At 31.7% G+C, this 11,430-nt stretch overlaps 7 protein-coding genes across 8 annotated transcripts; 1 reads left to right on the top strand and 6 right to left on the bottom strand.

Annotated features, from left to right (window-relative positions):
* Positions 1–316: 316 nt before the first annotated feature.
* LOC145754688 (small ribosomal subunit protein mS29-like) lies at positions 317–2,196 on the top strand. Its single transcript, XM_082570792.1, has one exon. It carries the CDS (start codon positions 595–597, stop codon positions 1,894–1,896), a length of 1,302 nt encoding a protein of 433 aa, XP_082426918.1. The 5' UTR covers positions 317–594; the 3' UTR covers positions 1,897–2,196.
* LOC145754690 (uncharacterized) lies at positions 1,288–3,074 on the bottom strand. Its single transcript, XM_082570794.1, has 6 exons — positions 2,908–3,074; positions 2,623–2,811; positions 2,443–2,533; positions 2,272–2,379; positions 2,145–2,208; positions 1,288–2,071 (listed from the first exon to the last, which is right to left on the bottom strand). The coding sequence occupies exons 1-5, from the start codon at positions 3,057–3,059 to the stop codon at positions 2,149–2,151; spliced, it is 600 nt and encodes a 199-aa protein (XP_082426920.1). The 5' UTR covers positions 3,060–3,074; the 3' UTR covers positions 1,288–2,071; positions 2,145–2,148.
* Positions 3,075–3,242: 168 nt separating this feature from the next.
* Positions 3,243–4,014, bottom strand: LOC145754689 (ciliogenesis and planar polarity effector 2-like). Its single transcript, XM_082570793.1, has one exon. The coding sequence runs from the start codon at positions 3,993–3,995 to the stop codon at positions 3,255–3,257; it is 741 nt and encodes a 246-aa protein (XP_082426919.1). The 5' UTR covers positions 3,996–4,014; the 3' UTR covers positions 3,243–3,254.
* Positions 4,015–4,052: 38 nt separating this feature from the next.
* On the bottom strand, positions 4,053–5,320 carry LOC145755071 (protein DPCD-like). The gene is made up of 4 exons (XM_082571272.1): positions 5,208–5,320; positions 4,860–5,068; positions 4,510–4,740; positions 4,053–4,419 (listed from the first exon to the last, which is right to left on the bottom strand). Exons 1-4 carry the CDS (start codon positions 5,266–5,268, stop codon positions 4,315–4,317), a joined length of 606 nt encoding a protein of 201 aa, XP_082427398.1. The 5' UTR covers positions 5,269–5,320; the 3' UTR covers positions 4,053–4,314.
* A 184-nt stretch (positions 5,321–5,504) lies between these two features.
* LOC145754938 (meiotic recombination protein DMC1/LIM15 homolog) lies at positions 5,505–6,544 on the bottom strand. Its single transcript, XM_082571113.1, has one exon. It carries the CDS (start codon positions 6,542–6,544, stop codon positions 5,525–5,527), a length of 1,020 nt encoding a protein of 339 aa, XP_082427239.1. The 3' UTR covers positions 5,505–5,524.
* A 607-nt stretch (positions 6,545–7,151) lies between these two features.
* Positions 7,152–8,525, bottom strand: LOC145755012 (DNA-directed RNA polymerase II subunit RPB7). 2 transcript variants are annotated; one of them, XM_082571205.1, is made up of 2 exons: positions 8,423–8,525; positions 7,152–8,180 (listed from the first exon to the last, which is right to left on the bottom strand). In XM_082571205.1, the coding sequence occupies exon 2, from the start codon at positions 8,165–8,167 to the stop codon at positions 7,649–7,651; it is 519 nt and encodes a 172-aa protein (XP_082427331.1). In that variant the 5' UTR covers positions 8,168–8,180; positions 8,423–8,525; the 3' UTR covers positions 7,152–7,648. The 2 variants fall into 2 exon arrangements, with proteins under 2 accessions (XP_082427331.1, XP_082427332.1); XM_082571206.1 differs by having other exon boundaries at positions 7,152–8,201; positions 8,423–8,506.
* Positions 8,526–8,626: 101 nt separating this feature from the next.
* LOC145754902 (uncharacterized) lies at positions 8,627–11,206 on the bottom strand. Its single transcript, XM_082571067.1, has 5 exons — positions 10,889–11,206; positions 10,397–10,567; positions 9,674–9,727; positions 9,174–9,230; positions 8,627–9,077 (listed from the first exon to the last, which is right to left on the bottom strand). Exons 1-5 carry the CDS (start codon positions 11,095–11,097, stop codon positions 8,990–8,992), a joined length of 579 nt encoding a protein of 192 aa, XP_082427193.1. The 5' UTR covers positions 11,098–11,206; the 3' UTR covers positions 8,627–8,989.
* Positions 11,207–11,430: the final 224 nt, after the last annotated feature.

Genomic DNA, 11,430 nt, shown 5'->3' with positions numbered 1-11,430 from the left:
TAAATAGTCAACGGTATTTCTGCGTTTTATTTTTTTAGAATTCCGCCTCTCCTTTTTTCACTTTCCTTCAATTTCCGTTCCTTCATTTTCCGGTTCCTTCATTTTCCGTTCCTTCATTTTCCGGTTCCTTCATTTTCCGTTCCTTCATTTTCCGGTTCCTTCATTTTCCGTTCCTTCATTTTCCGGTTCCTTCATTTTCCGTTCCTTCAATTTCCGTTCCTTCATTTTCCATTCCCTCAAATTACGCGTCCCCGTTTTGTCATTACTTCTGTTGCACGTGACAGGCGATTGTTTACAACATGGTTAAAGTTGTCAACTTTATAATTTTATAAAACTACTGTTCCGTCTCTTTTAGCTGTCTAAAAACTGTTTTTTAGTGGAAACTATAAGATGAAATCATTTTTCTTACACTGTTTACAACCTACGTTGTGCGTTTATTTAGTTAAAGTTCGATAATTTACCCAAACAACCTCTCCATAAACTGTCAATCAGCCATATAATATACGGTCTACTGTCACTGGCAGATAACAGTAAAGTTACAAATAGATATTATATACTTGCTTTGTTCTTAGACCTAAATTAACTCATAGAATAATGAATTTGCTAACAAAAACCAAACTGAATAAACCTGCTCTATTACATTACTGGAAGACAGCTTTTCAAACCATAAACGTTTTACCAAATCAGGTTTCAAGATATTCCACAGATCTAGCAACACAAGAAGTAATACCCAAACCCCAGTTACAACAATTATCTAGGCATGAGCCCAGCAAAGCCAGCTTAATAACTAACCTTAGATGCAATAACAGTGATCCAAATGATCATACATCTGATGATGAAAATCTCTTATATGTGATTCCTAAAGAAGACTATGGACGTATGGTTCACGATAAATGGAACACAAAAGCATTTTCTAAGCGGTATCAACGAATGTCTAAAGTATTTGGCGAAAGCAGCCTTATTATTCGTAAACCAGGACTGGAGATTGTCAATTACTTGAAAAATACAAATTACGACATGCCTGTAAATAGATATGTATTATACGGTAAAACAGGTTGTGGTAAATCAATGACATTGCAATACGTGACACATTATTGCATGAAACAAGACTGGCTGATACTACCAACAACACAGTTGTGGAATTGGTTGACTTATGTTTATCAATGGTATAAAAATCAAAGGACTGAATTGCTTCAGTCTTATTGGAATGAAAAACGAGTTGACCAATCTATTATGGCTGCAAATTGGCTAGAACAATTTCGACTAATGAATCCAAACCTTCTTAAAGATATAAAAACCACCAAGCACTACAAATTGAGTAATCACGAAAGTGCAGAGGTTGGTATGCCTTTATCAACATTTGTTGAAATTGGAATAGCTCGAGTCCGATTGGCAAATGATATTATTGGTTGTATTATGCGAGAAATTTGGACACAGAACCCAACAATGCCCAGAGTCTTAGTAACTGTGGATTGTGTAAATGCAATTTTTTCACAAACGAAACTACGAATGCTGCATGGTCATAAGCTTGAAGCTCACGAACTTTCGTTTATTTATAACTTAAAAAAGCTGTTGCAGAACACATGGAAAAACGGTGCGATAGTGACAGCACTAAACACAAGCGGAGTGATATTCTGGAATAAAGACTATGAGAAAAGTAAAGCAGAACATCCTTATGATGTCCTCGGAAAAGAAGGTTTTGATTGGTTAGACCCCCACATCCCGATTGAGGTCCCGAAGTTTACAGAGCAAGAGATGTTATCACAACTTGCTTATTACAAGGAAATGAAATGGCTTGGTGCAGAGAGCTTGACAAGAGCAGGGGAAGGTGAACTACTGCAGCTATGTAACAATAACCCAAACGAATTGGCAAATATTTGTGCTGGTTTATATTAAGTTTGATCTGTAATGTTTGTTAAATAAAAAATTGTTGTATATTTCGGCAGTATTTATATTTTACATTTATTAAAAAAAGATAACGGAAATTTGAAGTGCGAGGTAGAGTTGTTTACGTTACTGTTAGGAAACGGTACCTTCATAAACCGATATTAACTTGGTCATAGAAAATAATCTAAAAGTATAAGAAGTTTATTAAATTAATATAGTTAAATATTTAAATGTCAAAAAAAAATTAATTAATTTACCTTTTTAAATGTCAGGTTCGATGGCAATTAGTTTCTTTTCTTTTGCTTTACACATATTACTCACCTAAAAATATTAAAAATTAATTAAACAAAACAGTTTATGAAAATAATTTACAATTTCTCTTACCTCTTCCCATTTATTAACTTTTGCTTCAATGTCTTTAAACATAGTTTTTAATTTTTTTTCTTTATCAGTAATTTCGTTTGTAAGCCTTTCGTTTTCTGTTTCTTCATCCTTTAAGTTGAGAAAAATATAATTTTGTTCCAATGGAAGAATAAAAATTGAATTTCAGTTTACCTTTAGAATTTCTTTTAATTTTTTAAGTTCTTTTTGTTTTGCCAATCCAACATAGGCCTCTATATCTTTCTCAGGTTCCCCACACGGTCTCCTATAAAAAAAATTCAGAACTTATTTAAACTATGGGCTTATCAAATAATCATATAGATTTTAAAATATATATCAAGGGGTTTATATCACCATGTGGGTTTATCATCTTCTTCCAACTTTGAAAATCGAACCAGGCTTGATTTTAATTTGATGTTATTTGTTTGAATGGAAGATACGAGTTGTGTTTCAAAGGTATCCCATAATTTATTTGAAATCAATTCGACAGTTTTTGGGTTTTTCTTGTAGCATTCTGGAAAAGCTTTCGCCCATTTCTTACAACTAAATTTATAAAAAAAAATGTATAAATATCTTATTTAAATTATGAAACCAAAAGTTAGTTTAAGTTAAAAACTGCAATTTAAATTAGGCTTTTACCTTCCTGGTTTATCTCTTAAAGATTGAACAAATTTTCTCGTGCATTTCACCAGATTTTCGTATTGGGGACAAGTTTCATCCACCAGTGAAACATCCATACTTTCTGGGTTTGTTTTAACAGTAGAAACTGGATTAAAAGAAACATCGGCCATTTTTTCATATGATTAAAACTCTAAGAAAGTGGGATAAAATTTTTGTGTTAAATAATATAAAAGTGCAACTAGATTTTTCTACAGAATATAAAAATATTTATAAAGAAGGTAGAAGTACAAAATAGTTTATATCAATAAGAAATATAAGGTACAAAATAAGCTAAACCATAAACATTAATACTAAATAAATGTTTTTTATACAGTATATTGTGGTTGTGATACATTCGCCATATATTGTTCTCTTAAACTTAGTAGTTCACATAATTTATTCAAAATTGGGGCAATTTCTAAAATATTTTCCTTGCCATCCGGAATAGAATTCGCAACATTTTTTGTCCTTAATACCGGTACATTTCTACGTTCACTTAACTCCTGAATTTGCAGTTCAGAAATATCACTGTGTGCATATTGGTCTGCTTTGGCTCCGATAATGATCTGCGCAGGTTCTTTTACATTTTCATCAATCATACGACTCATAAGATATGGTATATCTACAAAACTAGATCGATCAGTAAAAGAGAAAGTGTAAAGAATACCATCTACATCGGCTTTGCATGCTGGCAAAACATGGTCGAATTTCTTTATTGCATTTTCTCCTACATCCCAAAAGTTAAGAGCAAAAAACACAATTTTTCCTGTGTGGGTTAAACGAATCGGCCAGTATATCATTGTTGTTTCTATTGCTGCTGTCTCATTTACTGAGTTCTGTATCTCATATCCTGCAAGTTTAGAAAGTGTTGCACTTTTTCCGACCCCCGATTTTCCACAAATAAAAACCTTGAAATTGAGAATATCGATCGACTTTTGAGGAGGTAAAGATGGGCGTTCGAGTAAACCAAAAAGTCGGCGCTTCCCTCTGTGAAGAATGGAGGAAATATATTCCTGTGCTGCCTGGGTTTTTATCCAATCAAAATCAACAAGGTTTTCAGTATTCATGATTTTAAAAATTTGTGTTACAAACCCTATAAAATCTAAAAATATGTTTGCATTAACAGTAATTGATTAGGTACACAAAGCAACATTGATAAAAATATCACAAGTTATAGTATAGTAAAATTTTGAAACAATTTCAAAAACAAATTAAACCTAATAAAGTAATAAATAAAATGTAAAATTTGAACAACAAAAAGTTTACAAAACACACATCATATACACTTTTTAAGCAATTTTGCAAGCTACAGAAAAGTGTAAAAAATAAGACAAATCGTTTATTCTTGAAGCTATGTTAACTCAGTGTTCAGTTGTTCGAGAAACATTAACTTTGATTACAATCCACATCTCCTTCCTTTCCACTTTTTAACTTTTTAAATTCAAGAATTAACAATTCCTGATCTGTTATTATTTGCTTGGGCTTTTGGTACTAAAAAAAGTTTTTTTTTTTTTTATAAACAATATTTAGGTAAATAAAATACAAACTAGGGAACTCAAATCTTAACCAAAGATTTTGTACCTGTACAATTAAGGTGTTGTTAGCATGAGCAAAGGTGAGCGAATCTTCACTAAGATACAAGTTATATCTTTCCATATCCGGGATGTTGATTTTCTTAAAATATTTCTTATTGCTTGTTCGAATGACGATGTTATCTTGTTCAACTTTAACACTGTATGTTGCTAGGGGGTAAGGAAGGTTTCGGATTCTCCACTGGAAAGAGCGCTTAGTGTCTCGGCGAACACAGATTGGCTGAACAACAACAATAATTTTCAAAAAAGTGTACATATATATACTATACAAAAAATAATAAAAAAATGAAAAAAGGCTGATGGTTCTAAAAAGTTAATTATTGTTTATGAAAAACTTACATTTAAAAAACTTTCTTGTATATGTTGGGAACCAGAGTTAAGAGATGGTATAGGTGCATCAGATTCCCCAATCTCTACTTCCCACGGTTTAACTCCACCCAATGTGGTTTTTCTTCTCCATTTTCGAACTAAAAGATCGTTTGTTTTTACATCATATTCTTCGCTTAATTCCGTCCCATTCTGAAGTTCAAAGTGTATTTTTCTTCTTCCTAAAAATATTAACAAGTGAATCATTTTTTAGAATTTAAAAATCTATAGTATAAGTTAAACTAATATACAGTTTAATGTTAAATAAGTATGTACATCATAACATGGTATTTTTTAAAAAATTTAATAAAATTGACTTACCATCTTGGTTTAATGCAGTTTTTCGGGCAGACTTTAACATCTCAACCCAAGTTGACGTCATTCTTTAAATTGTTACAAAATTTTAAAACTTTAACAAACAATCCTAAAAAAACATAATCTTAGATTGGTTAAAGATATACAATATAAAAATATATATATAAACTTTATCATCTTATATGTCCAATGACATGTATATCAACACATAAATATATCCATATTTTTTAAAATAACAATAATATTAAAACAATGTTTAAAAAATTGAACTAAAACAACTCAATAAAACACAAAAATCAGGTATATAAATCAGAAAAGAAATGTTATTCTTTTGCATCGTTAATTCCACCATTTGTAATGGAGAATGTAGCTTCAGATTCTGGCATATCTGGACTATCATAAATTTTTGCTATTCTCAACTCTCCTCTTCCTTTTCTGAGTGAAATCCTGGTAGTTGATGCATGGGCAAGTATGTGGCCACCAATGGGTTTCTTTGGATCGACCTGAAATGACATAGAAGCACCTGGATCGGCTGTCATTTGATTGGTTAGAAAAACAGCAACATTGTACTCTTCTGAGATTTTTTGTAGTCTTGATAACATTTGTGCTAGCTTCTGTTGTCTGTCTGCTAACTCACCTCTGCCACTAAAATCAACCCGAAACAATGCCATGACTGAGTCTACAATTAAAAGCTTAAATATACCTGCCTCCTCGTGAAATTTAGCTGCAACGTGATCTAACAACTCCATCTGATGCTCGCTTGTGTAAGCTCTTGCATACATCACATTATCAAGCACTGCATTTTGGTCTAAGTTAAATCTGTCAGCTATAGGTCTTAATCGATCTGGTCTAAATGTGTTTTCTGTGTCTATATACACAACTTTTCCTCCAGTATATCCATTTGCACCTGGTAGTTGTGAAGTTACTGATAGGGTATGGGAAAGCTGAGTTTTGCCTGTCCTAAATTCACCAAATACTTCAGTGATCGACATACTTTCAACTCCACCTCCAAGCAGTTTATCTAAGTCCTCACTGCCAGTTGAGATCTTAAAAACTTGTTTTCTTTTGCCGCTAAAATTGAGCGCAGACATAAACCCAGGAGTAACCAGTTTGGATGTCGCCTCCTTTATTTTATCAACTTTCGCCTCAGAAATTCCTTTTATATGACACAGTGACTTTCTGGTGGTCATTTGAACACCTTTGACAGTGCATATCCCAGCCTGTTTTAATTTTTTAAGATCAGCTGCATTGATGCCGTGCTCCTGGAGCAAATTAATGTCCTGGAAGAACGATTCATCATCTTCAAACTCATCAAAGTTTTCGCCTAACATTTGATCTTGCATTTTGTAATTAGACAATTTATTCGAAACCAAACTTTATGCCTAATAAATATCTATGTATATCTAGGTAATGAAAATAAGAGAAATAAATAAGGGATTACTTGACAAACAGACAAACTAACCTTCTTACCTACCTGACCTACATAAATAAATCTACCAAAAGCATTCGGATATATTCGGACGTAACTTTAATTAAGTTCTAGCGTCAGTAACTATTATATTTAACGTAACAGGCAAACTGTCAGTGACGAGTTGCATCAGAGTTTACGTTGACAAATCAAAGTCGCATTAACTAATTAACGAAGAAAGTGAAACTATATTTATAAGTCAGACAGTCTTTTCTTTTCTGACTTTGCGGTCTGGTTACGCGTATTTTCTAATACGCATTTTAGCATTTAAGGTTTAATTTATTAGTTGACTAACCCTATACACTAATTATCAATGAATATACTTAAGTTTATTAAATAACAAATTTGTTTTTTCAGACTTTTGCAAAATCAAAATTTTGAAGTTCTTGCATTTACATGCTTCAATGATTACGATCTTCTCATCTTGTTTTCTGTTAGTTTTATAAGATTTTTATGGCCTCAAACTTTGGATATATTTTATTATGCCCTGAAAGTGTATTAAAAATATTATTTTAGAAAACATTGGTTTAATATAACACAACTAAAAAATACTAAACCGTTTTACCTTACATTTTCCCCATAAAATAGAATATAAACTTGTGGCTTTTATAAATGTGGATCCAATTTACATTAAAGGAAATGTTTATATTCCCTGCATCGGTTACAAAATAGTATAAGTTACAAAAATAGTATATATTCAACTAATATTTTGAACAAGAAACAGGCCCTGCTCATCAATTTTTACAATTTACTTGGTTCAAATAAAAGCTTGTTATTATAATACAAGCAAATAAAAATATAACAAAGCATCAAAATTTACAAAATTAAATAAGACAATTTCCTAACAACCCCACTTGTGTAACAGCTTAACAAATCATAAAAAAAAAAGAAGTTATTTCGATAAGCATTTTCTGTGGTGCTTTTTAGCATAATTGTAAGTAACAAAAATATATTCATAACTATGACAAGTCGAAGAAATCTAACTAATAAGCCCAAGAAAATCATCCATAAGTGAACCGATAGCAAAAATATCATTTGCATCAACTCTAGTCCCGACTATCTTCAATCGAATCTCGTCATCGTGTTGGATCACCACATCTTCATCTTCGGTCTTATAACAAGGAGGTTGTGATTCAGGATCAAATTTCATGTCGGCAGGAATCGAATGCCGGGAAATAAAACATGACATTGGTCCTATATCGGTAAAGAGTCCTACTTTGTTGACCTGGGTTACCACAGCATCTACAACTTCTCCTTTAAAAGGTCGAAAAACGATCGCTTTGTATTTGATTGGATAAAGAACAAAACCACGACCTGGTTGTATAAGTCCGTCTCCTATTGTGTCTATTGAGGTTACAGCTATAACAAATCCATGTTTTCCCGTGCATGTTCCTTCGACTTCAGTAAATAGTTTTTGTTTCACAGTTCCAAGAAGGTTTGGGCCGAAATATCGAGGATGAAGAAGAATTTCGTGTTCGAGTGAAATATGATAAAACATTTTTGTTCTATCCCTGTTTTTAATATTAATCCTTCTGTTTATAAAGATAAAAAATTCTTTAACTTCTACTATTAAACCATATAAAAATTAAACAAATATTTTATTTATTTATCCTTAATGTCTGAATGAATGTAGTAAATAAAGTAAGTGACATGAAAAGAAAAAAACGATTACAGGCCTAAACCTTAGTGCAATACAAGTATTATGTACGTTTAACCTTATTTAAATTAAAACTTTACATAAAAATCTTTTTACCTAATTTTATTTACGTTCAGACGTTTGTTTGTCGTTATCTTGTTGTTGTTTACGTCCTTACATCCAGAGGTTTCTAAAACATGCTTATGGTAAGAGCGGGAGATGTGACAGAATTGTGTTCCATCAATACTAGTAAAATTTAAACTTTATCCTCAATTTTACACTTTTATTAAAGTCAGAAATAAACTAAATACATCGTTTTTGCTGCGCTTAAATATACTGTATTTTGCCCCGCGAGAAAATATTACAAACTAAATAAATTAAGAATCATTTTTCAAATAAAACCACTTTTCGACAAATCTTATATTAGTTTAAAAACAATTTATTTTTACATCGGACAGTAAATATTTATGAATATTTTCAAATTAAAACCAAAGCCTGGAATTAAACAGAACAAAAGCACAAATCTGTAATCAATTCCAGAGTATAACATACCCAGAAGACAGTAGGCAATGTTAAATAACAAGGTTTTGAAAAAAAAATTGGGCAAAAACCTATTAAAATATTGTTTATATTCTTATAGTTAAACAGGTATGCTTAATTTGTTTTTAAGTTATGCAAGTAAGTTCAGGATCTGCTACGACTTCTGCTGTCTCTGTAATTACCAACAGGTGATCTGCTGCTCGATCGATTGTTATGTGGTGGAGAAACCGACCTTGAAAAATAATTATATTTATTTAATGACTTACGAATACTTTAGAAAAAATGCAAACACTGCAGCAATTCTTTTAACTAAGCAATTTAATTTTACCTGCGTGGACTTGGACTTCCCCTTCTTTGATAAGGTGAACGACTTCTGCTTCTACTTCTTCAAAATAAAAGTATTTTTAATTTTGTGAAAAAAACACCGTATTAAAATTATCAGCAATTTCCTTATTTGATAAGAAAATGGAAAAGTACAGGGCATTGTTTACATTAGGACGCAACCAAAAAATGGCAAACATTGCAACAAAACTACAAAGGTAACATGACATAACAATTGTCTTAAGTGCCAGTTTTCCCTTGTTTAATTTTTACTCCAAAAAAAGGTATACCATAAAGGAAAAGTACCGGCATCGTTTACATTAGGACGCAATCCAAAAAAAAGGCAAACATTGCAACAAAATTACAAGGATAATATGACATAATAATTAATAAAATAAAATTCCACGTAAGCTAAGATTTATTGGTTCTGCTATATATATTTCTACTTTAAAATTATTTATTTTCAAATTATTTAAATAAAAGCTATTATTTTATTTCTATTATTACCTTCGACGCCTTGGGCTTCTGCTGCGACTCATTCTTCGTCTCGGACTTCTTGATCTAAAAAAAAATAAAAATTTATTTAATTTTTAATAACCAAACTTAATACAAGAACAAATAGGTTGTTACCAAATTGATTTAAGAAATATAGTTTTTTGCCAAGTAATTCCATAAACAATATAACTTGCATATAGACCAAAAACAACCAATCACCAAAATATTTCGTCGCCTATTTACAAACTCTTAAATTTAACATTTTAAAGTAGAAACCATTTTTTTAGAAAAACACGAGGGTGTATCCAGCGCTGGGCTGAAAGGTGTGACGTTTAGGATAAAGAAGTTAACGAAATGATGTGTAGTGGCGATGTCGGGGCATTAAAAAAGTTGATGGGATCATGTAGGAGTAGAAAATATGACCCCATAGTGTGCGTAGTTGTCGTAATAGCTTAAGTTGCAACGTTGACAAAAGTTGAAATTTATTTAACGGTTACGAATGTAGTAAAGTGGCGTAGCTGAATAGTAGTAGTAGTAGTGGGCGAAACTCTAAGAAAACCGAGCAAAAGTTTAGTAATATCTTACCCGGCATTGCTTCAAATGCTAAAATTAAACTTAAAACAAATGTAATTCAATGTCAAGTTTAATTTACTTATCAGGAAATAAAAAAAAATAATTAGCAACAATAATAAATTTCCCAATAACTTTTTCAGTCAAAAAAACAAGTATAAAAACCTTCTTCTGCGATCATCATCACGGCGACCACCTCCTCCATGAAAGTCATCTCTTCTTCCTCCTCCTCCTCGATCGTTTCTGTATCTATCTCCTCCGTCTCCTCGATCATTGTTTCCTCTTCTTGATCTTCCAGAAGAAAGTTCGACTCGAGCACGCACCCCACAAATTGTTCTGTTGTAAAATAAATTTATTTTATTATGTATATAAGTTTTATCCAAATATTACTTATAGAACTCCATAAAAAAAATTAACAATAAACTCTATGCCAAAAAGAAAGAGTAAAATTAATTAAATTTAGTATCAGTAAACCCACATTAGTCATATTTGGTTAAAACCCGTATTCAGTTTTGTGTCTGAATTAACCCAAAATTTAATGCACAAGCTTTGTTTTTGAAGCAAATACCAATTTTACTACATCAAAACAGCGTTTAACATACTATCAGACTATCTGACTATAGAGTTAAGTTACGCAAAACAAATAAAGTAGATTACCTTCCATCTAAATCCCGAACCGAATCTTCTGCGTCACGACTATCCTCAAACTCAACAAACGCAAAACCAGGGGGGTTTCTGGCCACCCAAACGTTCTTCAAAGTTCCATATTTGCGAAAGGCTTCTTCTAGCTCGCCCTTTGAACCTTGGTTGCCCAAATTTCCGACATAAACTTTACATTCTAGCGGGCCAGAGTTTCGGAACGACATATTGACAGAGTTTGTTTCTTTTAATTATTAAGTTACTTATTCAACAACAAATATAAACTGTTATCACAACGCAAACTTCTGTAAGTAACGACAAAACGGCAAACAAGCAAATCGCTTTACTTTTCGCGCGCATGCGCAAATGTATCGTATTCATCCGCGAATTAGTTTGTCCTCTTTTTTAGCACCTATTTTTTACAGAAAAATAACCAAACTTTATTACTTAAAAGTGTGTTTTAAATGTTTTTTTTCTACTAAATATTACAATTTTACTTTTATAGCTTTAGGTTTTTTTTGTAGAATGCTTATATGTTTATATTGTTGAATCGTTAGAAT

This window comes from Corella eumyota, chromosome 6 (genome assembly GCF_963082875.1).
Source record: "Corella eumyota chromosome 6, kaCorEumy4.1, whole genome shotgun sequence".
Classification (NCBI taxonomy): domain Eukaryota; kingdom Metazoa; phylum Chordata; class Ascidiacea; order Phlebobranchia; family Corellidae; genus Corella; species Corella eumyota.
This window is presented reverse-complemented; position numbering and strand designations above follow the sequence as displayed.